Genomic DNA, 24,339 nt, shown 5'->3' on the forward strand with positions numbered 1-24,339 from the left:
CATCCAACCAACCTTTATTGGCATAGATAGTTATGGTCATGAGATCAGAAATAACAAGTGTTTCATAAAAATTACAATCAATATTTAGGATTTAATCTTAACCGTAACCACTTCCACCAAAAACTCTGCTACCTTCACCATAACCTCAGGCATGAAGACATTCAGCAGGAATTGACATATGGTTGTTCTGCAAGGGGCCATCAGTTTGCTAATTAAAGGTAATATAAGTTTTTTGCGGGGTTCCTCATGTAAATGACAAGTTAGGATAATGTGTTGTAGGGAATCTTGCTGGCCCATTCCACATGGACATAGTCTCTTGGTAAAGGGAGTTTTTGTAAATCTCCCATAAAGAACCTTGGATGGGAAAGAGTTAAAATGAGCTAACATAAAAGCTCTCCGTTGGAGGGTATTTTTATCCTTATTTCCCTTTAGACATTCATTATCGGGGCCAAATCCTATTAGTGGTATTTTTGGAACCTTAGCAAAATTCTGGTTCTGATTGGTGGAAAGTCAGAAACCTGGTTGTTGGTTGGTTTGGATTTTTGTGAAGGTAAAGTGGGAAATGGCCCAAAATGGTCATGGGGTGGGGGGGATGATGGGTGCCAGGAGGGGCAGTGGAAAAGATGTGGTGATTGAGTTACCCGAGTGGCGAGCCTGTTTAACAAAGGCTAGGAGGTGGCTGATGGCCCTGCTCCTTGGAAGGCTGTTTTGTGAGGCCGATTCCTGGATGGTCCTAGGATGCAGGTTATTCTTCTGCAAGCCTTGATCATGAACTTTCGATGGACCCTCAGGATGCAAAAAACTAGAACTACTGACAGGGTAGTGGACAGGCCCCAGGGCAGGGGTCGGCAAACCACGGCTCACGAGCCACATGCGGCTCTTTGGCCCGTTGAGTGCGGCTCTCCGAACTTGGTTCGGAGCCCCTGCTCTCGCGCCGGCAGCCGGGCTGAGGAGCCAGCGCGCCTGAGAGAGACCGAGCGAGCGCGCGAGAGCAGGCGAGCGGGCGCGCTGTCTCTCCCCCCCCCCCCGCCATGGAGAATGGCCGGGTCCCCCTTTCCCTTGCCCTCAATGGTTGGGAGGCTAATGCCTCCCCTCCCCTCTAGCCGCGCGATTGCTGGGCGGGCGGCTCGGCGGTTCCTGGCCTGCCCCGCCCGCCTATCAGGTGTTTGGCGGGCCGGGCTTCCTTTGGCGGTGCGTCCCCGGCAGCGGTGCTGGGCCGCGGCGCCCCGTCTTTTGCGGCGCCGACTCCGTTCCCCCGTTGTCTTCTGGGCCTGCGGGTCCCTGTAGGGAAGAGGCACACTTTGGAGCCAGCAGGGGCTTGTCTGGTAAGTGGAGGGTGGCTGGAAAGCCCCAGGGCGCGGGGTGGGGCCCCCGACCCGGGACACACGTAATGGTACAACTCGGGGTCGTCTGCTGAAGCTGGAGGGTGGGAGATTCAAAACTGATAAAAGGAAGTATTTCTTCACACAACGCGTGGTTAAATGGTGGGACTCCCTGCCCCAGGAGGAGGTGATGGCTGCCAACTTGGAGGGCTTTAAGAGGGGAGTGGACCTGTTCATGGAGGAGAGGGCTATCCATGGCTACTAATCAAAATGGATACTAGTCATGATGCATGCCTATTCTCTCCAGCATCAGAGGAGCAGGCCTATTATATCAGGTGCTATGGAACGCAGGCAGGACAATGATGCTGCAGTGGTCTTATTTGTGGGCTTCCTGGAGGCACCTGGTTGGCCACTGTGGGAACAGACTGCTGGACTTGAAGGGCCTTGGCCTGATCCAGCACGGCCTTTCTTATGTTCTCATGTGTTTACTGCATCTGTGAATCTAGAGAAAAGTTTGCTCACATTGTTCACATTAAGTATTTGTCAGTCATTGTCATGATTTAATTTTATGGATACCTTACTTTTTTCCCTCCTCAGAGGCCAGGTCTACCAATAGGCTTTTATGGCGGTAGACCAGGCCTCCAGACGAGGACTCCGGACGGGGAGGGGGAAATGGCAGGGACTTACAATTTAATTTTTATCAATAAATAAGATCACTATTAAGTATGATATCAAGTTTTATTCAGTGTCCCTATAGTTTAATTAAGACTTAAAACTTTAAATTAAAGTTTATTAAGTTAATAAACAGTGTACCTACCTATATAGTTTAAGAAATTTGGCTCTCAAAAGAAATCTCAATCGTTGTACTGTTGATATTTGGCTCTTTTGACTAATGAGTTTGCCGACCCCTGCCCTAGGGAAACCTGGCTACTTCCTTGTGAGTTTAGTGCCCTGATGGCCTATAGCATGATCTTAATTTGTCAGTTTTAATATCAAACATGGAGTCTCTTCTGCAATCTTAGACAGCGTATTGCTTTGAGAAGTCTTGGAGGTGACCCAGAAACAGCTCCTGACCCAATGCTGCTTGTGGCCGTTACAAGTGTCAAGTGTTTTCTGCGTGTGGGGTGAGAGAATGACAAGTCTGCTTCTCAGTTTACAACATGGCCTGTCTCTACAGTGGTACAGACAGTTGCAGTGGAGATTCTGAAGCAGGGGTGGGGAACATCAGACCCGGGGACCGTTTTAAGGCCAGTGAAATCATTTGGTCTGGCCCTTTGTGGGTCCTGGCAGATCTCTAGCTCAGAAGGATCTAAGACTGGCGATCCGCCCCCTCCTGTGGACAGGAATAGCCTGTATTCAAGGCGGGTGTGAGTTTGTTTTGCTGAGAACAGGAACCCTTTCCCCCATTGCAGAAGAGTCGTTAGCTATGGAGCTGCTAGGGGACCGCCCAGGAAACTGGGACCGCCCTTTCCCACCCCGGCCGTGGAGAAACGTATTCCCTCTGTACTACAAGAGGGTTGGAGGTGGAAGTGGCGACAATGGAAGGGTTAAAGGGGGAGGGCCAGAATGCGCAGGGGGGAGTTCTTAGCCAGTGTATCCTCATTTCACCCCTGCAGGCAGAAGTAGCAGGAGCTGGCTGTAGAATCCGACCCCAACCATGCAGAGCAGGAGCAACTCTGGCGTGTGGCTGGACGGCTGCGCCCGGCTGGTGCAACAGACCATCCTGTGCCACCAGGTGGGCAAGTGCACCACCGGTTGGATGCCTGCCTGCTTGCCTGCTTCGGGGGGGGGGGGCATCTGGGGCAGCTGCCTGCTTGGGGCTTGGCTAATTTTTAAGTTGATAATTTTGTATGGCCCGCAAATGATGTTATAAATATCCAAGTGGCCCTTGGCGGAAAAAAGGTTCCCCACCCCAATATGAAGAAATAGTTCTCACTTAGTGGTTGTAGACCTATTAGTGAGAGTTCACAACCATCCAAAATATTGTGAATATCTGAAAACCTGAGAGCTATACCAGTGTCTGCCTCCTAAATATGATTGTAAGTGTTCACTTGTGTATGTCTGAAGAAAAGAAGAAGAGTTAGTTTTTTATCCTGTTTTTTTATCCTGTTTTTCTCTACCTTTAAGGAGTCTTAAAGCAGCTTACAATTGCCTTCCCTTCTCCTCCCCACAACAGACTCTATGCGAGGCTGCTGGGACTGAGAGAACTGTGGTTAGCCCAAGGTCACCGAGCATGATTCATGCGGAGGAGTGGGGAAACAAGCCCGGTTCACCAGATTAGAGTCCAGCACTCTTAATCACTTCACCATGCTGGCAAGCGTATATTTGTGGATCTGTTCAAAGTTGATTTGGTATTGTTAGGAATTACATGAGAACATTGACATTGTCAAAAAATTTGGACATTCGCTGTTAATGTGGTATTTCAGTATATACTCGACATAGTGTGTACTGCTAAGTAAATTTTGTTTAAAACATGTCTGTTCATTTAGGGAATCCCTGGAGACAGAGAGAGTCAAGGTATGGCTGATCCTCCTCAAGCAGCCAGCACTGGTGCTTCTCCATCCTCAGCTGTGGCGGCTGCAGCAGCAACTACAACTACTACTACTACAACTACTACTAGTTCTACAGGCGGTAAGAGCCAAGTTTCAGATCCCTTTGCAGTTTTATCTCACACTCGTATCCCATAGTTTGCCCAAGGAACTCAGGTGGCATATATTGATGGCGTGGTCTCAGCTTCTCTGCTCAGCCAGACGTGAAGCCTTCTTCCAGCCTACAGGAGCCTTCCTCTGGCAGAAGAGCCTCTTTGGTGGGGAGGATGGCGTCAGTCTTGGCCATATGGAGTAGTATGATACATTGTTGCACCCCAGCAGTGTGCCTACTACTTTTTGCTTTGGATTAATGATGGTATGGCTATTACTGGCTGGCTTTTTAAAAACAATTTCATGGGGAAATTGGTCATGTATATATCTGTGTATATATATCACTTGGTCTTTTATTGTACACACACACACACACACACACATATATATAAAGCATCACCCCCTTGAAATACTCAGGTATGCATTTAGTTTTATACTTTCTGCATCAAAACTAAAGGCGAAAGTATTGATAAACTGGGAAGTTAATTTTGGGCATTATTGTGGCTGAAACTGCCTCTTAATGTCCACTTATTTATTTTATAGTCCACCTTTCTTGCTGAGACTCAAGGTGGATTATAAAATTTAGTAATGCAGTAGACATACAATCATTGTTTTCTAACTTCATATTCCAGTCTTATTACAATGTGATAAACAGTATAAAACATGGCATAGGAAACACAAAAGCTATATTACAAGAATCAGAAAACAATTTTGTAAAAATGCAGACTGTAAACAGTGCCATAAACTACAGCATGTGTTCCTTTGTAAAAGCATCCTCCTGGACAATGTAATTGTACCACAGCCCTGTTCCCTTTAGAAATGTCCCCCTGTTGCTATATTGGTTGCATTTTTTAAAACAAAATGTTTGTGTCAATCAGGCAACAAGCACAGAAATCCTGTAAGTAAATAATAATTTGCTTCCTCATTGACTTGAAGACAGAAACGGAAATATTGCTGTCTTTTCATGGAATCTCTTTGCCTACCCTCAGACCCGTTTTAAATCAGATCAAAATGAGGTTTCCTCAGGTGGTGGACTCTGCAGTAGGTTCAGAGCATCATGACTTCTGTGACCCAAAGCCTTTTCATACCTTGTTTTGGTATTAAGTAGCATTACTGGTATCTTTACAAATGGGCCTCTTTCCCTTTCAGGACATCCACTTGAATTTTTACGAAATCAACCTCAGTTCCAGCAGATGAGGCAAATTATTCAGCAGAATCCATCTCTTTTGCCTGCCTTGCTACAACAGATAGGACGGGAAAATCCTCAGCTATTGCAGGTGACTTTTTAAGCACCCTGAGATTCCTCTGTCATTTTAAGCTGCCTTCACAAAGGATGCTAAAAATGCTTGGGGTCAGGAGGTGGGTGGGGTGGAGGCAGTAAAATGAGATGAGGCACCTTTAGCTGACACTGGTCACATTTATAGATATAATATTGCAGGGCATTCTGCTCAAGTCACCCTTCTGTTTTTCCTTGTCAGAGTTCTGTAGGTTGCCATTTTTTAGTGTAAACGGAAGTACCTTTTGAGGCTGTCGGTAGAAATGAATATGCTTTATTTCAGTGTATTGTTTCCTTTTGTCCTCCCATGCACCACAGCAAATAAGCCAGCACCAAGAGCATTTTATTCAGATGTTAAATGAGCCCGTTCAAGAGTCAGGTCAAGGGGGCGGTGGCAGCGGCGGTGGTGGCAGCGGCGGAGTAGCAGCTGAAGCTGGAAGCCGTCACATGAACTATATTCAAGTAACACCTCAGGAAAAAGAAGCTATAGAAAGGGTGAGTAGAGCTTCATTTAAGAAAGGTTGCTTGGAGCTTACTGTTCTCCCCTCCAATCCATTCACTTAAATAGGCCTTAAGTGTTGTTCATTGGATTGTTGCAGTATACACTTGTGTTGTAGTCTGTTAGGCCATTTATGCTGGGTAATTAGCAGTGCGTTCCAGGCTGAATTGCCCCGCATATTTTTTTTGAGTTTTTCACGGTGAACCATGGTTCAGGAAGTGATTGCGAAGCCGGCGCATGCCTGCTTTGCATTACTTAAGAGACCCTTTAACGCTACCTTTTGTGTATGCTCCACCTCCCCGAAGAATCCTTTCAAGGAAACTTGCAAAATCACAGCTGTCCGTGAGCTATGCAACCGGCAATTGCTAATGGCTGTGCAAACGAGCAGGCGAGTGTGGGGGTGGTGGAATTTCTCCTTTTGCATCAGGACTGTGAATAGTCATTTTAAAGGTCGCATTTTTAAAGAGCTTTGAGCGAGCTTCAAAATTGACCCAGCATAAATGGCCTTAGTGTGGCTAGGCCCTGATATTGCAAAGGCAGCACCAGCAGGGCTCAGAATTGTTACAACTGTGAATCGTAAATGTGTTTCCCCCCCCCCCTCTTCTTCCGACAGTTAAAGGCACTAGGGTTCCCTGAAGGACTTGTGATTCAAGCGTATTTTGCATGCGAGAAGAATGAAAATTTGGCGGCCAACTTCCTTCTACAACAGAACTTCGATGAAGATTGAAAGGGGAGAGACTCTTTTTAAAAAAATCTCACATCACACCAGTGCATTACACGAGCTGTTCACTGGATTGTCTGGGATACTTGGGCTCATATCCATGATACTTGGTGTAAGGTATGGGGGGTGGGGTGGGTGGGAGGGGAGAGAGAAGAAAATATAGAAAGGACACAAGGAAAGACAAGCATGTCTCTGCTCTAAATCAGCAGATGCAGCAGATCACAAAATGTAAAATACTATACAACCAAAAAATCAGCTTTTTTGCAGATGTTTAGTTCCTTGACTTTATTTCTCCCCCTCCCCTGCCCCTCCCCCAGTTTTCACTCTTTTAGTGTACTAGTTCCCAAAATTAGTGCGGTGCCCTGCTTCATTTCTTTTTAATTAACATTGGTCTTGGAGATAGCCTTTGCTACCTAGAACTGACAGTCTGTATTTCATGGTCACACTGGATAATGACTTTGTAAAATTGAAGAAAAGTATATTTGAGCAACTGTACAACATAAATGCCAAAAAGTGTAGGTGGAGGGGTGTTTTTTGCTGCTTCAGATGTATCAGATTACTGCAAGAGACCCATTTCACCCAAATGGTTGATTTAGAATTATTCAAAATTATAAAACCACTCATTGTTTTAGATTCTTGATCATCGATTTGTGAGACATCTTTCCCTAGCCCTATCCCCTTCTTCCTTTTATAATATAAGTGGAGAGACTATATACACATGCAGATTAAAATTATACTTTTTCTCTATTGGTCAAATACTACAAGATAATCTAATTGCTGATTACTTCACCATTACGTTTCAGTAAAAGGTTTGTTTTTTAAAAATAAATACAGACATTGCATGTTTGGGTTTGCTGTATCCCTTTTTGTGAATTGAGCACTTTTTATTGCCAATGAAGAAAATGTAAACTCTCCATCCTAGTTAAAAGTATTTATGAAGAAATGAGATTCCATTCTTACCTATGTTTTGTTTAAAGCAAAACTGATCTGATGAATACAGCTGTAAGTAGTTCAAAACTAGGTGTCTTAAATGCTTGTAATCTTATAATTTCAATCTCTGGGACTCTGAAGGCTATTATCATTTGTACTGCTTTAAAAAGGACTGTAATATTCCAGTAACTTGCATTCTCTTCTGTTCAAAAGCATTGTGAAAATTTTCTGCTCTCGAAGAGATGTTCAGGACATGGGGAGAAAAGATGAACAATCAAGTTATTGGATCCCTAAAAATTATGCACATCCCCCCTTTTATTTCCTATTAAAAGTAACATCTAATTGTAAGGTTTTGAGTTGTATTTCTTAGTACCCTCTTGTCTGTCTCATGCAGTGTGAAGGGGGCAGTTAGAAGTCCTTGGGCCAAACCTGGCATTTGTGGTTCCTGATCCCTCCTTCCCCCAGATTGCCAAGTCAGAAGTGGAAGAGGTAGTGGCAGACATTGCAGTAACAATGCTTAACATCATTTAAGCATTTGAGTCACTTTTCAAGTGTGGCATCTATATAGAGTACACCAGTACTCAGGCATTGTTACTGGCTGTAAAAAGGATTAAGCTAATGCATCAAAAACAAACAAAGCTTTGCACTACTAGCAAATGCATTGTAACAGAAGTCAGAACCTATGTCATCAGTTGCACTATTTCTTGCATTCAATGGGATGTACCCAAAGTTGCATATCAGAAAATGGTTGCTACATTTAGCTATGGTTTTGTACTTAATTCATTAGAATGCACCACATGATCCATTGCCAGCTGAGCCTGGGCTTACAACCACATCTATACCCATCCTTTGGATGAGAGCAAACTGCAGGATAAGCGTTCCTAAAATGGCAGCAACCATCTGGAGAAGTGATAGACAAGGCAGAACTCGTCACAGGCATCACCTTTTCTAGGGATGAGCCCAATGGGTAATTGGAGAAGTACAGCTTGTCACCGGCAGCTAAAACTTCTAAGGTGAATCATCACATGACACTTCTCACAAGTCTTGGGGGTGGGGACAGGTCAGTCCTTGCTTACACATTCTTGCCAGCAACAGTGGACCACCTGCTGAAGCTACAATGCCATGGACTAGCCTGGTACCATTTCTGTCCCCATACCCATTGCGTTGATACTAGAGCACGAGCCAATATCGGCGATACTCCTCGACTTTATTCACAGTACTTCTGACCTGTATTTTTCTCCTGAAGTGTTCAAGGTGGGTTTGTTACCTGCACATCTCATGTAATCTGTGCAAGTGATAATACACATCAATGTTGGCCAAACGGAAAGAGGACAGATCAACAAAGTGGCACATCAGTGTGTGTGGAGCATCTCAACCAACCTTGGCATTGCAGAATAAGCCTAAAGGTTTCTACGGTTTATCAGAAGCGTTTCAAAGGGAGACTAATGAGACAAGGCGCTATCAAACTTGTTCCTAAAGTCGGGGTAGTTGATGAGAGGAAGCAGTTTCTCCTCCCAAGGTTTGTTCACCAACCCAAGTAGTTGACACCAATGCCAGCAGGTAGTTTATTCCTTTGACTCTGATCTGGTTTTATCTGCATTATGTAACACACCCAATGTTCTGGATAACCGGACCTTCTGCCTTCCTCCTGCTCTGCTTTTGTAGCATTGAGTGTCTTCATCTCTACCAACACATATTTCATGCCTCTGACTGTGTACTCTTTATGTCATAACCGATGCTCAAACAGGTTAGATGGTTCAAAATGATACCTTACAGCTTAGGTCAAAGCACTGTTAAAACCTCAGTGACTGCTTGTTCATCCAACTTCACAGTAATTTGGTAGAACTTGCTATGGTGGAAAGTTGACATAAGCGGTCCTGGCTCTTTAGAAAGATGGTAGAGCTTGGCAACCTGTGGTCTCCTTGGCAGACTCAAAACACGTATCTGCTGAAGGCCTAGGTTAAATGTGATGCTGGCTATGTGGAATGTCTGATCAGTAAGTTCAAATTGGTTATGTAGGAAGAGATTGTAAAGTAAGGCGGCAGAATTTTGGGCTGTAGTGTTTCAGTTTGTAGTTGGAGGAGAATCCGAAGGATGTTAGCATAAAAGCCTTACCTGCCTTTGATTTGGGAAAAAAATTAATGTGACACCAAAGTTACACACATAGCAATATATTTAAGAGAACAAGAGTTATCCTGTATTTTGTGCCCTTGGGAAGTCAGGCTGTTTTCATGGTGACTAGTGATAGCTGAGCCCTCTACTGGCCAGTTACACTTTACAAAGGAGAACCAAATTTTGATTTAAATTTCTGTATTAATCTAAATTATTCAGAACTACAAATGGAACAAGGAAAAACCAGATCCCCAAGACATCTTCCTTGCATATATACAGGCAGCGGATTTTGTCAAAGTGATTATTAATTGTTGGCTCGGTGCATGATTTGGTGGGTAGGGCTAATTCAGCTATATAGTTGTGGATGTGCAAAGCCACATTGAGTGATACGAACAAGATGGTATGTACAGGCCTGTGCAGCAACCATTTCCGTGATTACAAGTCCAATTTGTCTTGTATCACCCACGCACTAGATTTTCTGCAGTGGTATACAATAGGACAGTGCTGACTTGTATGGTTAAAGAAAATAGGACCTCCAATTTTCCACTGAGGTGTGTGCTTTACAAGGGAGGAGGGCAGACTTGGGATTAACATTTAAGGTATAATCAATATGTATTTTGTGATCCTGACGGCAGTCTTGCTCTAAATTCTATATGCTTCAACGGAATTGGGTATTAGCATTTTCCAAATGATGGAAGCAGTGTTGTAGAAGTTTTAACAGAGTCAACACGGAAGCTTTGGTTCAGGTTTGCCATGGAGTGGCTACCCCTACTTTTGTCCAACTTTCCCGATTTCCCTTGTGCTCGACCTGATGCTTCACTGCTAGCTCTTCCACCACTCAGAATATTAAGCAGGATCTGAGCGTGCTAACATCTGCTACTGGCTGGCTGCTTATGTGATGATTAATGCCACCAACTCAGCAGATATAAATATGCTCAAAATACTGCTTGCTTTAAATTGCAAACATGTCAATGTCAGCTTAGAGGGTGTGCTATGAGCAGGGTAAGTTCAGTGTTTAAACATACTTGTGAAGATTGTTGAATCATGAATTGTTACCCTTTATGGCTAATGAGTCCCCCTTGTTAGACATGCATCTGAGTACCAGATGCTGGTTCAAAATGGCAAGCAGAGACTGTCAGGGTGCCTACCAGCATTTGGTTAGCAGCTGTTGGAAACAGAACGGTGGATCAAATGATCGTTGGTCGGCTTCAGCAAGACAGTTTTAAACCCTTATGTTGTTACATCCCCTGGTTTCCCTGTCCTTAATGTAGCATGCCACAGCCACAAATCTGGAGGCAGGCCACCATTTTGGATTAGGGGAGGTGAACAGAATCACATTCAGAGGCCAAAGGGCTGTTCTGTAGCAGCAGTGCCCCCAGGTTGACCCGTAAACATGCTGGTGGCAGCTGGTTGAGAGGATTTTTTTAGAGGCCAATGCTGATAAACTGCCATTCTTGAGAACAGAAATGTGGCTAATCACTGCAAGTAGTTTAGTCATTACAAGTAGTTCACTCTTACCGTGTTTCCCCGAAAATAAGACATACCCATAAAATAAGCCGTAGCAGGATTTCCAAGCATTTGCACAATATAAGCCATACCCCGAAAATAAGACATAGTGATAGGCGTGGCTAGAGAGAGACTAAACTCCCCTGAGCCCCGCCCTCCATGGGCCGTTGGGCTCAGTCTTCCCCTGTTCCCGCGCTCGGGCCCCGAACTCCCAGGGGGCGATCACTCCCGTTCCCCGCCTTCTCCCCACTCCCCTCTCCCACCGATGGCTCCCCCAGCGATCTGCAGACACTTGCGGTGGACTCCCGCTCCCCCGCTGGAACAGGGGGCCAAGCTTTGGCCTCTGTCGGGTCCCCCGGGATGTCCCTCCACCCACAGGACCTGTACCGTCTGCCTCGGGCCGGCCCACTTCCCCCCGAGGTGCAAGGTCGGCGCTCGGCCTCCCCCCGTTTCCCCCTCCGGCTCTGCATCCACCTGCGCCGCCAGCGGGCTCGGCCTCCCTCGCCTCCTCTTCCCCCCGGCCTGGTAAGTGGGGTTGCCTCCCCGAGGTGCAAGGTCGGCACTCGGCCTCCCCCCGTTTCCCCCTCCGGCTCTGCATCCAGTGGGCTCGGCCGCCCTCGCCTCCTCTTCCCCCCGGCCTGGTAAGTGGGGTTGCCTCCCCAGGCATTGGGGTTCTCCCGGAGGGTCCCCCGGTGTGGCAGTGGGGGCGAGGCGCAGTCCCGAGGGTCCGCCCCAGGTCGCGGACTCGGGACACATACCGTACTTATGGTAATAAAAAATAAGACATCCCCCGAAAATAAGGCATAGTGTGTCTTGTTGGGGAAAAATAAATATAAGACAGTGTCTTATTTTCGGGGAAACACGGTAGTCATTGGATCCTTCTTGGGAATTCCTTCTCACTGATTTGTTCCAGGCCCAGGTGAGGGTTTCTTAGGGTAGTGTGTCCCCACCCCACTAGTTAGCAACCATTACTTGAGGGTTTTTCTTCTGCATCTTGCTTTCCCACTGCCTCACTGAAATGTGACTGACTCATCAGGGTGCACTTGGGATACAATTAAATCACAGGGTGCACTTGGGATACAATTAAAGATCGTTTTGGAAGTAAGTTATATTTTCTTTTGTGCATATCAAGAACCTTGTACTTTCACATAGTAGGAAATTTTAACATTACTATTACTAGATCCCATTACAATCTTTTGGAATACCAGTGTAACACTGTTAGCCTTTCTAAAATAGGTAGTATACATATTTTCCCTTGCCCTACCATGTTATATGGATCCAGTCTTTTCAAAGTCTCAGTATATGAAATGAACACATTAAGCTGCCTTATACTAAATCAGACCCTCGATCCATCAAAGTCAGTATTGTCTACTCAGACCAGCAGTGGCTCTCCAAGGTCTCAGGCAGAGGTCTTTCACGTCACGTACTTGCCTAGTCCCTTTAACTGGAGATGCTGGGGGTTGAACCTGGACCTTCTGCATGCCACACAGATGCTCTACCACTGAGCCACGGCCTCACTGCCGTTTATTTTGTAGTGCTCTACCAAATCCTTGTGAATGGCCTTTCTTGCTGAAACCCAATAGTATGAGATCAATTCAGTAATTTCATAGTTTGTTGCTATGAAGTATGGTTTCTTCATTCCTCTTGGATCGTGATATTTGTCTGATCCCCTGGGAGGAATGTTTTCTGGTGAAAATCATTTCCAGGCTGTCCATGTATCAGGGAAGCATTCAGGCATAGTTGTATGGCAACCAAGCTGCACCTGTGCCCATAATTGTGGTTTGTGACATGAATGGTTGTCTTTGGTGATTTGTCGCAGGTCTTGGTGTATTAAGGTCCCTGATGGGTTTCAGAGCAGGAGAGAAACCATTTTATTTCATATAGTAGGGACGACTCGGCAGATTAGGCCTGTTTTTGCTAACATGGCTCTAGGGATCAGATGTGACATCTTCTGAGATGCGGGACCCTTTCTAGTTCTGACTGCAGGTGGAATTTGCATTGCCAAGCCGCAAATGAACCCTGAAGCCAAATTCTCGAGGTGTGCAGATTTACCTGACCAAAGACTCAGTCAAAATAGACAGCTTAAGCACAAGCCAAATAGTTTTGTCTCCTTGTGAGATCATCTACTTTTGAGGGAGGAGAGAAGACTCAGTGTTGAAGGTGGTATTCCATGGCTCCTTGTTAAAGCAGGGGGAACTGTGTTAAGAGAGGCCAACCTGGGATTTTTCCAAGCAGGGGACGAAGGCTTTACCCTGGAGTGTTTAGGCTCTGGAGCCGGATCTTGAGAGATACAGAAACATTCCTCAAGATGATTTTGGGTTTACTCTTCAATGGAAGGCTTTCCTCAACATGCTGTCTCCCATCTTTTGCCCCTCCCCAGGGGAATTGCTGGGGCTGCTTTAGAAAAACAGTGCACAGCTGTTGTCCATTCAGCCTCCACTCGCCACATGACTGCGGCTGCATTTGTCTTTGTGTCTGTAGACATATGGGCGAAACAATGGCCCATTAAAAAACAGTCAGTCTCTCGCTTTCATCCCCCTGTGTCCCAGCTTCAGCGTATGTTTTAACACAGAGTTTTGTATGTATCAACAAAGGCACGCTGAAAATACGTTGCATACTCAACCCCCCCCCAAAAAAAAGACATTTCCCCCCCTCTTGAGCAAAGGGATTTTTAGAAAACTAATGACACCTTTTAATCAAGGAGCAAAGCGGCCCCTTTTGTTCTGGGTTTTGCCGCAGTCGAGAGAGACTGAATTCTCTTTCAACTTTCAAAAGGGCTCCTTCTGCAGATTTCCAGCAGGAAAACATTGAGTCCTTTTTAAGTGGGAGGTAGGCAGGCTTTAATAGGGGGGCTCTGTGGATATGAGTGGCTGAGTGAGAGGAAATGAAAAGAAGGGGGAATGACTTGCGCCATATGCATGAACGTTGGATCCATCTAATGGAGCATTCTGTTTCCATCAGTGGCCAACCAGATGGCTCTGGAAGCTCTCAAGCGGGGCAGAAAAGTAACGGCTTTCCTCTGTCAGGCTGCAGATTCTGACGTTTAGAGGTATTGGATCCTTGTAAAGGTAAAGGTCCCCTGTGCAAGCACCAGGTCAGTCCTGACCCATGGGGTGACGTCACATCCCAACGTTTCCTAGGCAGACTTTGTTTACGGGGTGGTTTGCCAGTGCCTTCCCCAGTCATCTTCCCTTTACCCCCAGCAAGCTGGGTACTCATTTTACCGACCTCGGAAGGATGGAAGGCTGAGTCAGCCTTGAGCCGGCTACCTGAAACTGACTTCCGTCGGGATCAAACTCAGGTCGTGAGCAGAACCTTTGACTGCAGCACTGCAGCTTACCACTCTGCACCACAAGGCTCATCCATTCTCCCCTTGTACATGGAGGTATTTAGCTATTCTAGCTAATAGCTATTGATAGGCCTACTCTCCAAGAATTTGCCTAATCTTTTAACAAAGAATTGAAGCTACCTGCTGTAAATATTATATAGCAAATATACATGGTGTGAAAAAAGTATTTCTTCCCATCCTTTCTGAACCTGCCAGTCATCTTCATTAGATGACCTACATGTTGAGAGAAAAAAACCATTCTTTGCATTCATACCATACTTCTTATCCCATTTCCACTTTTGACTCTATTAAGAGCCCTTTTCAGTCGTTATATTTGTGGCTTTAAGTAGCACGAGAACACACCGGACACATTCCTCCACATGTGCAATTACCATTTTTTGTGGACAAGAAAACGTGTGGATTTTCAAGCTTTGACACATGCCACCAGAAAGCCATGGTTTTTTTTGTTTTGTTTTTTTGGTTTTTGTTGTTGATACAAGTTTGCAGGTCCTGAAAATCCCTGTTCAGAAAAAATGATGACTGTGCATATTGGGAGGATTATGGGTAGCTCCCAGTTACTAACCTCCAGGTGGGGCCTGGAGATCTCCCGCCATGACAACTGATCTTCAGACCATAGAGATCAGTTCCTATGGAGAAAATTGCTGCCTTGGAGGGTGGACTCTATGGCACTGTACCCTGCTGAGGTAGGCTTGCCAGGTCCCTCTTGGCAACCTGCGCAAGGTTTTTGGGACGGAGCCTGAGGAGGGTGGGGTTTGGGGAGGGGAGGGACTTCAATGCCATTGAGTCCAATTGCCAAAGCGTCCATTTTTCTTCAGGTGAACTGATCTTTATCAGCTGGAGATCAGTTGAATTAGCAGGAGATCTCCTGCTACTACCTGGCAGTTGGCAACCCTATCTCCAGGTGAACTGATCTCTATCTGCTGCAGATCAGTTGTAATAGCAGGAGATCTCCAGCTAATACCTGGAAGTTAGTAACCCTATGCTGAGGTCCCTCCTCTCCCCAAACCCCGCTCTCCCCAGGCTCTACCTCCAAAATCTCCAGGTATTTCCCAACGCAGAGCTGGCAACCCTACTCCTAGTACATTAAGTAGGGGCACCAAAGCACTAAGGTGAAAGTTTTATATTAATCATTAAATGGGCTTAGGTGTTAAGTGGGGTTGCCACAGGTACAAATCTCCTCTTGAATAAACCATAAAGGATGACTTCTCTTCTGGAGGCAATAGTATGAAGCATAAATGAAAACAATAAGAGAAACAGTTCTTAAAATACACCCTTTTAAAACTTTGCAGTTCAGACTTGAATATATTAAAGAGCTGGCCTTCCTTATCTTTCCCTGCCTTGTGATTTCTCATTCATTCCGTGACTCAAATGTGAAATGATATTCCTGGTTTTGAGCCAGATCTCTCTTCCACTAAACCCCTTCTCATGTATTCTCTGTTACTTCTAACTACCCTTCCAATCAGTCCTCCTTTGTACTTCTCTTTCTTCTTCTTCATCTCTGAGGTCTGCGAGTACAATTCTTTGGATGCTTTTTTTGGTTTCCCCCCCCACCCCACTGAGATGATAGTTGCACTGGTAAATCTTTGCCTTTAGGGGGCACTATAGCACAGCTTTTAAAGCCATAGAGCCAAACTCCAGTTTCCTTGAAAAGTCATGGGAGTCCAAGACTTTAAAAACCAAATGTGTAATTACGTTGAAAACAAAACCCCTGGAGAGATTTGTCAAGGGAGTGTCAGATTTCTGCCCTCTTGTTCTTGTTCCCCTGATTCCTTTCAGGACTTATTTATTAAAAAGGTAAAGAGAGGTAAGAGCACTGGAACAAGGAAGGCTGACCTTATCAAGATGCTAGAAGATCTTGTTTTCAGAGTTTTAGTATCAGCATGAATTCATCTATGCATACAACTAAAAGCTGTCAACTCAGGTGCATCTCCCGTGTATTATTTGGGTCACATAAAGAAGAAAAAGAAGAGTTGGTTTTTATATGCCGACTTTCTCTCCCACTTAAGGAAGAATCAAACCAACTTACAATCACCTTCCCTTCCCATCCCCACAACAGACACCTTGTGAGGTAGGTGGGACTGAGAGAGCTCTAAAGGAGCTGCGACTAGCCCAAGGTCACCCAGCTAGCCTTATGTGTAGGAGTGGGGAAACCAACCCGGTTCACCAGATTAGCGTCCGCCGCTCATGTGGAAGAGTGGGGAATCAAGCCCGGTTCTCCAGATTAGAGTCCACCGCTCCAAACCACCGCTCTTAACCACTATACCATGCTGGCTCTCTTCCCTCAAGGGGTACTCTTTTGCCCAGGTACCCTTAGTTGCAGTCCAAATAATGATTAATCCAATCTGGTTGGTTGGCTCCTTTGTATGTGAATCTATACACAACATGAGATACAGTTACCCAGTTTGTCTCTTCTACAGACATTTGAAGTACATTTTCACAATGTTAGTGTTGTTGTTTTTTAAGTGAATATCCACGTATCATTCAGAGACATTTCTGCTGGTAGGCCTACCCCTGCGTTGAAATGTATGTTGCTATCGGTCCAGGATATCATTAAGACTCGTTCAAAAAGGAATGGTACTTTTAATCTGTCAAAAATGCAACAGTAAGGAAGAAGTGGTTAAGGCAACTCACAGAGTGGAGCATCAGTGGTGCCGCCAGAAAGTATTCCAAAGGGAACGAGCTGATTAGATATTAAAATAACTTGCACTGGTATGTGAAACATGAAAGCGCATACCAGGCAAGAAGGCTGAGATGAAGCTGATCAGATAAAGACAATCGTATTTCAATACAAAGGATTATAAATTACATAATTGTCAGCTGTTTAAAGCTATCTCCAGTGCAATCTGTCTTGTGTGTGTGTTAATTATGGATGGATAAACTGGTTCAGAAAATGCATGAAACCACCACGCCCAAATGTTTGTCATTCTCTAGAAGTGAATTCCAGAAATATTTTTTTAAAAAAATCTGAAATGTTCGTTTATTGCAGAACTGGAGAAATTGAGGTTGCAGAGATACTCTGGAAGTGCCTTTGTTCTCATCAGTCTAAACCACCTTCCCAGGTCAAGCTCTGAAAAACAAGCTGGGCACCTTTAAATCAGAAGCTGGTTTTGCACAGTGCTGGTTTGATAGTTCCATAACATCGTCCCAAAATCACGCTCCCTTGCAAGCAATTTTTCACGTTAAAAAAACCTCCTGATACAGTACCGGTAACCTGATATGCATATTAACGCTGTGGTACTTTGAAACATTTAAAATGGTGTCAAACTTTCCTAACGTAGACAGAAAGGAGCATGATTGATGACTGTGAGTGATCAGATTTTGATGCTGTAGTATGCACATCTCTCTTTGCAGTTGTGAAATGCTGTGGCTGATGGAGGTAATGTGGTGGACCAGTCCTGTTGTGTCCAGCGTGGCGTAGTGGTTAAGAGCGGTGGTTTGGAGTGGTGGACTCTGATCTGGAGAACTGGGTTTGATTCCCCACTCCTCCACATGAGTGGCGGAGGCTAATCTGGTGAACTGGATTTGTTTCCCCACGCCTACACATGAAGCCAGCTGAGTGACCTTGAGCTAGTCATACTCTCTCAGCCCCACCTACCTCACAGGGCGTCTGTTGTGGGGAGGGGATGGTGAGTGTAAGCCGGATTGAGTCTCCCTTAAGTGGTAGAGAAAGTCGGCATATAAAAACCAACTCTTCTTCTTCTTCAGTTCAGACCCCCAAAGAAAAATACATTTCTTCACAGGCACCATGAGTTTTCTTTTTGTATTATCTCATTCTTCAGCCTGGGCTATATGGATGCTAACCCTCAACTGATCTAGATGACGTACTTTCAGAAATGCCAGTACCCTTGGTGTTTAGGCTTGAATTCTCTAAACCCACATTCCTCTACCCCATTACCTCTGCAGAATCCTTACGTTGCAAGAGCCTTCTCAGAGTTTAAAAAGACCATAGTGGAGCAGGGGAAGGAGAGGAACTGGTCTTGGTGAATGTGTTGTGTCAATAACAGGTCTTCCAACATCAATTCCGCCCCAGACCATGCAATCCTGAACAGACTTACACCCTTCTAAGCTCGCTGAGTTAGAACGGTGTAGTTCTGCGTAGGATTGCACTGAGACAAACCCCGTTCAAGAGCAGAGCTTCCAGCTTGAGCAGAAAATTCAGAAAGTAGGTTTCCGTGTATCTATCCTCCACTGGGTCAAGAACTAGGCTGAATCAGCTATGCATCCTCTTAAGTGCACATTCCATTGAACACACCCCAGTGCAGTAAGGCAGCATTCACGCTCAGGTTCAGATGTGCATCCAATTTACATTCATGAGTCCCAGTACATCAAATGATACATGCAAGTCTTCCTTAATTGGCTCCGGGTTAGAATTCATTTCTGTGGGATGGGCTAGAAAGGAAGGGTAAGAGTAGTAGAAGAAGAAGAGTTGGATTTTATATGCCGGCTTTCTCTAACACTTAAGGAAGGCTCACACTGGCTCACAATCACCTTCCCTTCCCCTCCCCACAACAGACACCCTGTAGGCATTATGCCTTCTTGTTTCCCCTCAATAAGAAGGTCCACATGTCCAGGAAACATACAAAATGAGGTGGGATGTCACTTCAGTCACAACAACAAAAGAGGAGGAAAAAAATACACTATGTGTCAGGTCCTGTCTTTGCCTTAGCCTGACTTTGCCCTTCATGGTTTCTCCTTGACCAGGCCTGAGGTTTGCTGGGTGTCAGGCCCTGGTCACATGTCTCTGGTTCTCATACATTTGTACAGTTTGTATTTTGCTTTCCTGTATAATGTTTACCACAGCTGCATAGCCTGTTTTGGCTGGCTATCCTGAGAACGCTTATCATGACTTCTCCTGGCTTGTTTTGCTTTGCTACCCAGCGTAACAGTCTGCAATGCTTTTTAACCCTGTATTCTAGCCCTGATTCTCCATTAGCAGCCTCTCATGCCTGGAGGCAGCCAGCCTCTGAATCTGTCCAATATTGCGCCTAATAAAGTCTAAACCTGTCTCAGAACCTTGTCTGGACGAGTTTTGCTTGAGGGACGTTAAGGGCAAGCCTAGAGTCTGACACTATGAACCTTTTTCTTAGGGACATACATTTGTATCTTGAACACATGAACACATGAAGCTGCCTTATACTGAATCAGACCTTTTCCCCATCTAAGCCAGTATTGTCTACTCAGACCGGCAGCAGCTCTCCAGGGTCTTCAGCAGGGGTCTTTCATGTCACCTACATGCCCAGTCCCTTTAACTGGAGATGCCGGGGATTGAACCTGGGACCTTCTGCATGACAAGCAGATGCTCTACCACTGAGCCACAGCCCCTCCCCTTCTTTCATTTATGTGGGACCAAGCAAAAAAACCACCCGTTGTTAAATATTTTAGTGTAGGATCGTAAAGTCTACTTAAATGGAAGGATGTTTACTTGTTCCTTAGGCAGTATGCAGACTACCTAGAGACAGAATTTTATATTTCGCCCTTTCAACAATAATTTTTATCCTATAGGCCCCAAACAGTTCCAGTTTGGCTTTGAAGTGTAGAATGGATTGTCACTACCTTATTTTAGATGCTCCTATCAATAATATGTAAGTGTTCAACAGTTTTCGTATGGTTTACTCTGACACTTGAAGATGCAAATATGTGGCTTCCTCAGATTTAAAACCCTACAGTTAATTGGGATGTACATTTGCGCATGATCCTTTGTAGTGACAAGAAACGTCACAAAACAACTGAAGTTCATGCTCAGATCCCCTTAATTTATGTCTTTTTTACTTTTTCTTATTGTTGTAAAACATTTATACACTGCTCTTGTACGGTCTCCCATCCAGTGTTCGAGGTGGATCTGCCTATCTTCAGCAATTCTGAAGCATCAGTAAAGACAAAGCTGTAAGCATTCAGACCCCTCCTCCCGCTAAGGGGTGTCATGAAGGCACAGTGGCCAAAGACCAGCATAAGAGCAAGACACTGCTCCCCACAAAATGGATGCCTCAGAGGGTTTTGAGATCCATCTTGTGGGTCAAGCCTGGGCAGGAAGGAGGTTGGCTGCTGAACTTTTCCCCTGGCCCAAAGGTGTGCCTAGCTGGACAATGGGGCTAGCTAATCCCCATAGTGTGACCCTAAGGTGATTCAATCAGCGCTCCAAGCAAACCATTACTTACCCTATCTACACCCATCCCAGCAATCAATCAGTATTCAAGAGAACTGCCCAGGCATTCTCTTGGGTAATGACAACTCATCAAGCCTCTTTTATCGTATTGTTGGAACCCCAGAAAAGCAATCAATTCTTTGTCTCTGGCTTTCCTGCCAGCTTACCTCATACAGCCTCAGGACCCATTTTAGGGTATAAATATTGGTCCTTTGGCCATTCATAGTGTGTGTGTGTATTCTGGATCCGTACATGAACCCTTCACTTGCATGCGGGCTCTTCCTTTTTCTCCTGGAAATACTGGGCATTTTCCTCTTCAGCACTATGTTTACTGAACGACCCTTCAAGACTGGGAAATATCACCCATCCCTGAAACCCTATCCAACTCCCCCCACCCCTGGTCATCTTCTGGGCACTGAGTAAGGGTCACGATGTGTGTGGGGGCAGAGGTAGTTGTGAATTTTCTGCATTGTGGAGGGGATTGGACTAGATGACCCTTCCAACTCTATGATTCTATAATTTACTGAAAGAAGACCCCCAAGTAGGACTGTCAATTCGGTTCGGCCTGAACTGAAAATCAGCCGAATTTCCCCTGATTCGGTGGTTTTTAGTTCGGGAGGAACCGAACTCAAAACTGGCGGGCAACCGGGGGAGCCGAATTCAGCGAGTTCGGGAGTTCGCGAATAAATTAGGCAAATTCGGCCGTCAGTAAGCAGCATAACCGTCAGTAAGCAGCATTCTCCTCCCCCGGCCAATCGGTGGCCAAGCTGGGTCTTCTTCTGGCCAATCAGTCAGGATTGAGTACTGGAGGAATCAGCTGATGTGCGGCCCGGCCAGGGAGAGAGAGAGAGCGAAATCCTCTTGTGTGTGTGTGGGGGGTGCTTGTGCACATTCGCTCCTTTCTGTGGCTGCAGGGGGCGTATTTTTTGGGGTACAGACACAAAACTTTCACTGGAGCTTCAGATGAAGCTTCTTAAGATACCCCCCAAGTTTTGTAAACATGGGGTCAGGGGGTCCTGAGATATGGGCTCCCCCCTTTTTCTTTCCATGGCTGCAGGGGGCGCATTTTTGGGGGTACAGATCCCAAACTTTGAGCGGAGTTTCAGACCAGTGTTCTTAAGATACCCCCCAAGTTTTGTAAACATTGGGTCAGGGGGTCTCGAGATATGGGCTCTCCCCCTTTTCCCTCCCCCCTTTTTCCATTTATGTGGCTGCAGGGGGCACTTTTTTGGGGATATAGCCCCCAAACTTTTAGCATAGCTTCAGTCAATTATTCTTAAGATACTACCCAAGTTTTGTAAAGATGGGTTCAGTTGGGGCAGAAATATCGCCTCCCCCCTTTTCTCTTTCCATGACTGCAGGGGGCGCATTTTTGGGGGTGCAGATCCCAAACTTTGAGCGGAGTTTCAGACCAGTGTTGTTAAGATACCCCCCACGTTTTGTGAACATTGAGTCAGGGGGTCCTGAGATATGGGCTTTCCCCTTTCCCCTTTCCCCTTTCCCCTTTTGGGATGAATGGATCAGCCGATCCTGTGCATCTTCTCCAGAGAAAACCTCCCGTGCCTAATTGGAATCATCTTGGATTACAAGTCCTCTTCAGCCCCTCTTGATGGAACAGAAAACAGCCACAGTAAGACCCCTTTGGGGGCTTTAATCTATAATTTTTCTCCTGTGTATATGTGTGTGTGTGGGGGGGGGAAGCAGTCTGTATGTGTGTGGGGAGGGAGCAGTTTCTGTGGGTGGGGGGGAAGCCAAAGGGGGCTTTCGTCGGTTCTGCCTGGGGTGTGTGTTCCCCCTCGAGTCTCTCGCTCCCTGGTTTGAGGGGGGAGGTTTCAGTTGTGTGTCTTCTGGTTTTTCCCTGTTGCAAAGGTATTGTTTTACAAGTTGAGTTGCTTTGCAAACTGTTGTCGGGGCTGGGAGCTTTGTGCATGGGTGGCAAGCTCTGCTGAGAGATGCACATTAAGGGTGGGGGGAACCGTTTCAGGGCCCATATCTCAGCCCCCCCTGACCCAATTGTTACAAAACTTGAGGAGTCTTTCAATATACGTCCTTTGAAGCTCTGCTGAAAGTTTGGGACCTCTAAGCCCAAAAATGCCCCCCCAGAGCCGCGGAAAGGCGCGTTTGTGTTTTTAATGGCTTTATTCGGCCGAATTTGTTTCCCGAACTTTGAATTCCCGCCGAATTGAACGGATCCGAAGTGGGGGAGTTCGGACTTCGGCACGTACCGAACCCACAAGGGCCAAATTCGGCCGAATCCGAACTGTACCGAATTTTTTTTTTGACAGCCCTACCCCCAAGTATTCACGAGGGAGTAAAAATTCAATTCTCCCCACTCCCTTCTCTGGCTTCAGCTCTGCCTTCCTTCAACTTCACATTCTTCATCCTTTGCATGTCATTTTGGGTTGCTACCACAGCACAAGGACCATTGCCAAGTGCCCGGTGGTGGCGGGCAAACCCCTGGCAATTTGCCCCTTTGCCCGCTGACCAGCCGGCTGACGGCCGGCGGGCAAACGTGTACATGCGTACACTCTGCTGCAGGTCACTTCCAGGAAGTCCCGCCTCACAAGGGGCCTTATGCCACTCGAACTAAGAGTGAGTGGCATAAGGCCTCTTGCGAGGTGGGACTTCTGGTTGTAAACAGGAAGTGATGCACATGCGCATCGGTGCGATCCCGAGATGTGCCTTAAAAGTCTCCTGCCGGAGGAGAGGTAGGTCCTGGCAACCCTACCACTAGATATAAGAATTATTTACATTTCTATCCCGCCATTTCCCTCAAGGACTTTAGAAAGCCTATATTGTTCCCTGGTCCTGTTTATCCTCGCAAAACCCCTGTGTGGTTGGTTATGCTGAGAGGTAGTGCCTGGTTCCAGGGCACTGAGTGATTTTCATGGCTGAGTAGCAATTGGAACCTAGGCTTAACCTCTGGGTCTGCTAGGCTGCACAGTCATCAAAGTACCTATTAAAATGAAGCACAAAAAGGGCTGGTGGAGCGTGCTGAGTCATTCCTGAACCTCTGCTCCCCTTTCCAAAGTTGTTTCTTCTCATCTATTTTTCTCTCTCAGGGGAGATCACTTCTTTTCTTGGGATCCCACTGAAACAGAAATGCCAAAAGAGAAGTGGATGGGGAGTAGAGTTGTCAACCTCCAGATACTATCTGGAGATCTCCTGCTATTACAACTGATCTCCAGCCAATAGAGATCAGTTCACCTGGAGAAAGTGGCTGCTTCGGCCATTGGACTCTATGGCATTGAAGTCCCTCCCCTCCCCAAACCCCACCCTCCTCAGGCTCCACCCCAAAAACTTCCCGCCGGTGGCGAAGAGGGACCAGGCAACCCTATTGAACAGACTCTGCATTTGGGGGATTTCCCAGCTCCTTTTCAAGGGTTTCTTCCTTTTCTGATTGTGTATGACGAGAAAGTCACCCAGCTGATCCTCTCTAGGATCCCATTTTTGACCCGCTGTTATGCTTGCGGATAAGGTACAGAAAAGGAAATGCATCAAAACCTGAAGAGCTGGTTGTTTAATAAAAGAAGTATCCGGTAGCATTAGTATAAAAAGAATCTCTTGCAGGTATTGCTGGTCTTGTACTCCCTTTCTCCTTGAATCACACCCACTTAGCACCACTCCTATCTGTGTTCGTGCTGTTAAGGAAAAGAACACATATGAATAAATACAGGGAAAGTACCTCTTCGTAAAATGCTTCTTTCCCCTAAGTGAACACCAGTATCCTCTCCCCGTATCCAGCGTTAAGAACCAAGTCTTCATAGACCAAATGACTGGACTCTCACATACCTGAGCCCTCTTCTATTAAATAAATAAATAAATAAATAAAGGACTGCTTCT

The 24,339-nt window shown here is 45.8% G+C and overlaps 1 protein-coding gene and 1 non-coding gene across 3 annotated transcripts in view; one reads left to right on the forward strand and one right to left on the reverse strand.

Moving 5' to 3' along the window:
• RAD23B (RAD23 homolog B, nucleotide excision repair protein) overlaps positions 1 to 7,073 on the forward strand; it is a 39,255-nt gene extending 32,182 nt beyond the window's left edge. Inside the window, exons 7-10 of one of the 2 annotated variants that reach the window (XM_056848832.1) lie at positions 3,812 to 3,953; positions 5,111 to 5,238; positions 5,556 to 5,732; positions 6,350 to 7,073. In XM_056848832.1, coding sequence (XP_056704810.1) covers positions 3,812 to 3,953; positions 5,111 to 5,238; positions 5,556 to 5,732; positions 6,350 to 6,463 — 561 coding nt within the window. In that variant the 3' untranslated portion in view covers positions 6,464 to 7,073. Of the gene's footprint in view, positions 1 to 3,811; positions 3,954 to 5,110; positions 5,239 to 5,536; positions 5,733 to 6,349 lie in introns of both variants that reach the window. The other variant, XM_056848831.1, reaches the window with a different exon arrangement.
• A 12,531-nt stretch (positions 7,074 to 19,604) lies between these two features.
• On the reverse strand, positions 19,605 to 19,676 carry TRNAD-GUC (transfer RNA aspartic acid (anticodon GUC)). The gene has a single exon. It is a non-coding gene; the product is annotated as a tRNA-Asp (tRNA).
• Positions 19,677 to 24,339: the final 4,663 nt, after the last annotated feature.

This window comes from Euleptes europaea, chromosome 4, assembly GCF_029931775.1.
Source record: "Euleptes europaea isolate rEulEur1 chromosome 4, rEulEur1.hap1, whole genome shotgun sequence".
NCBI classification, from domain to species: Eukaryota; Metazoa; Chordata; class Lepidosauria; order Squamata; family Sphaerodactylidae; genus Euleptes; species Euleptes europaea.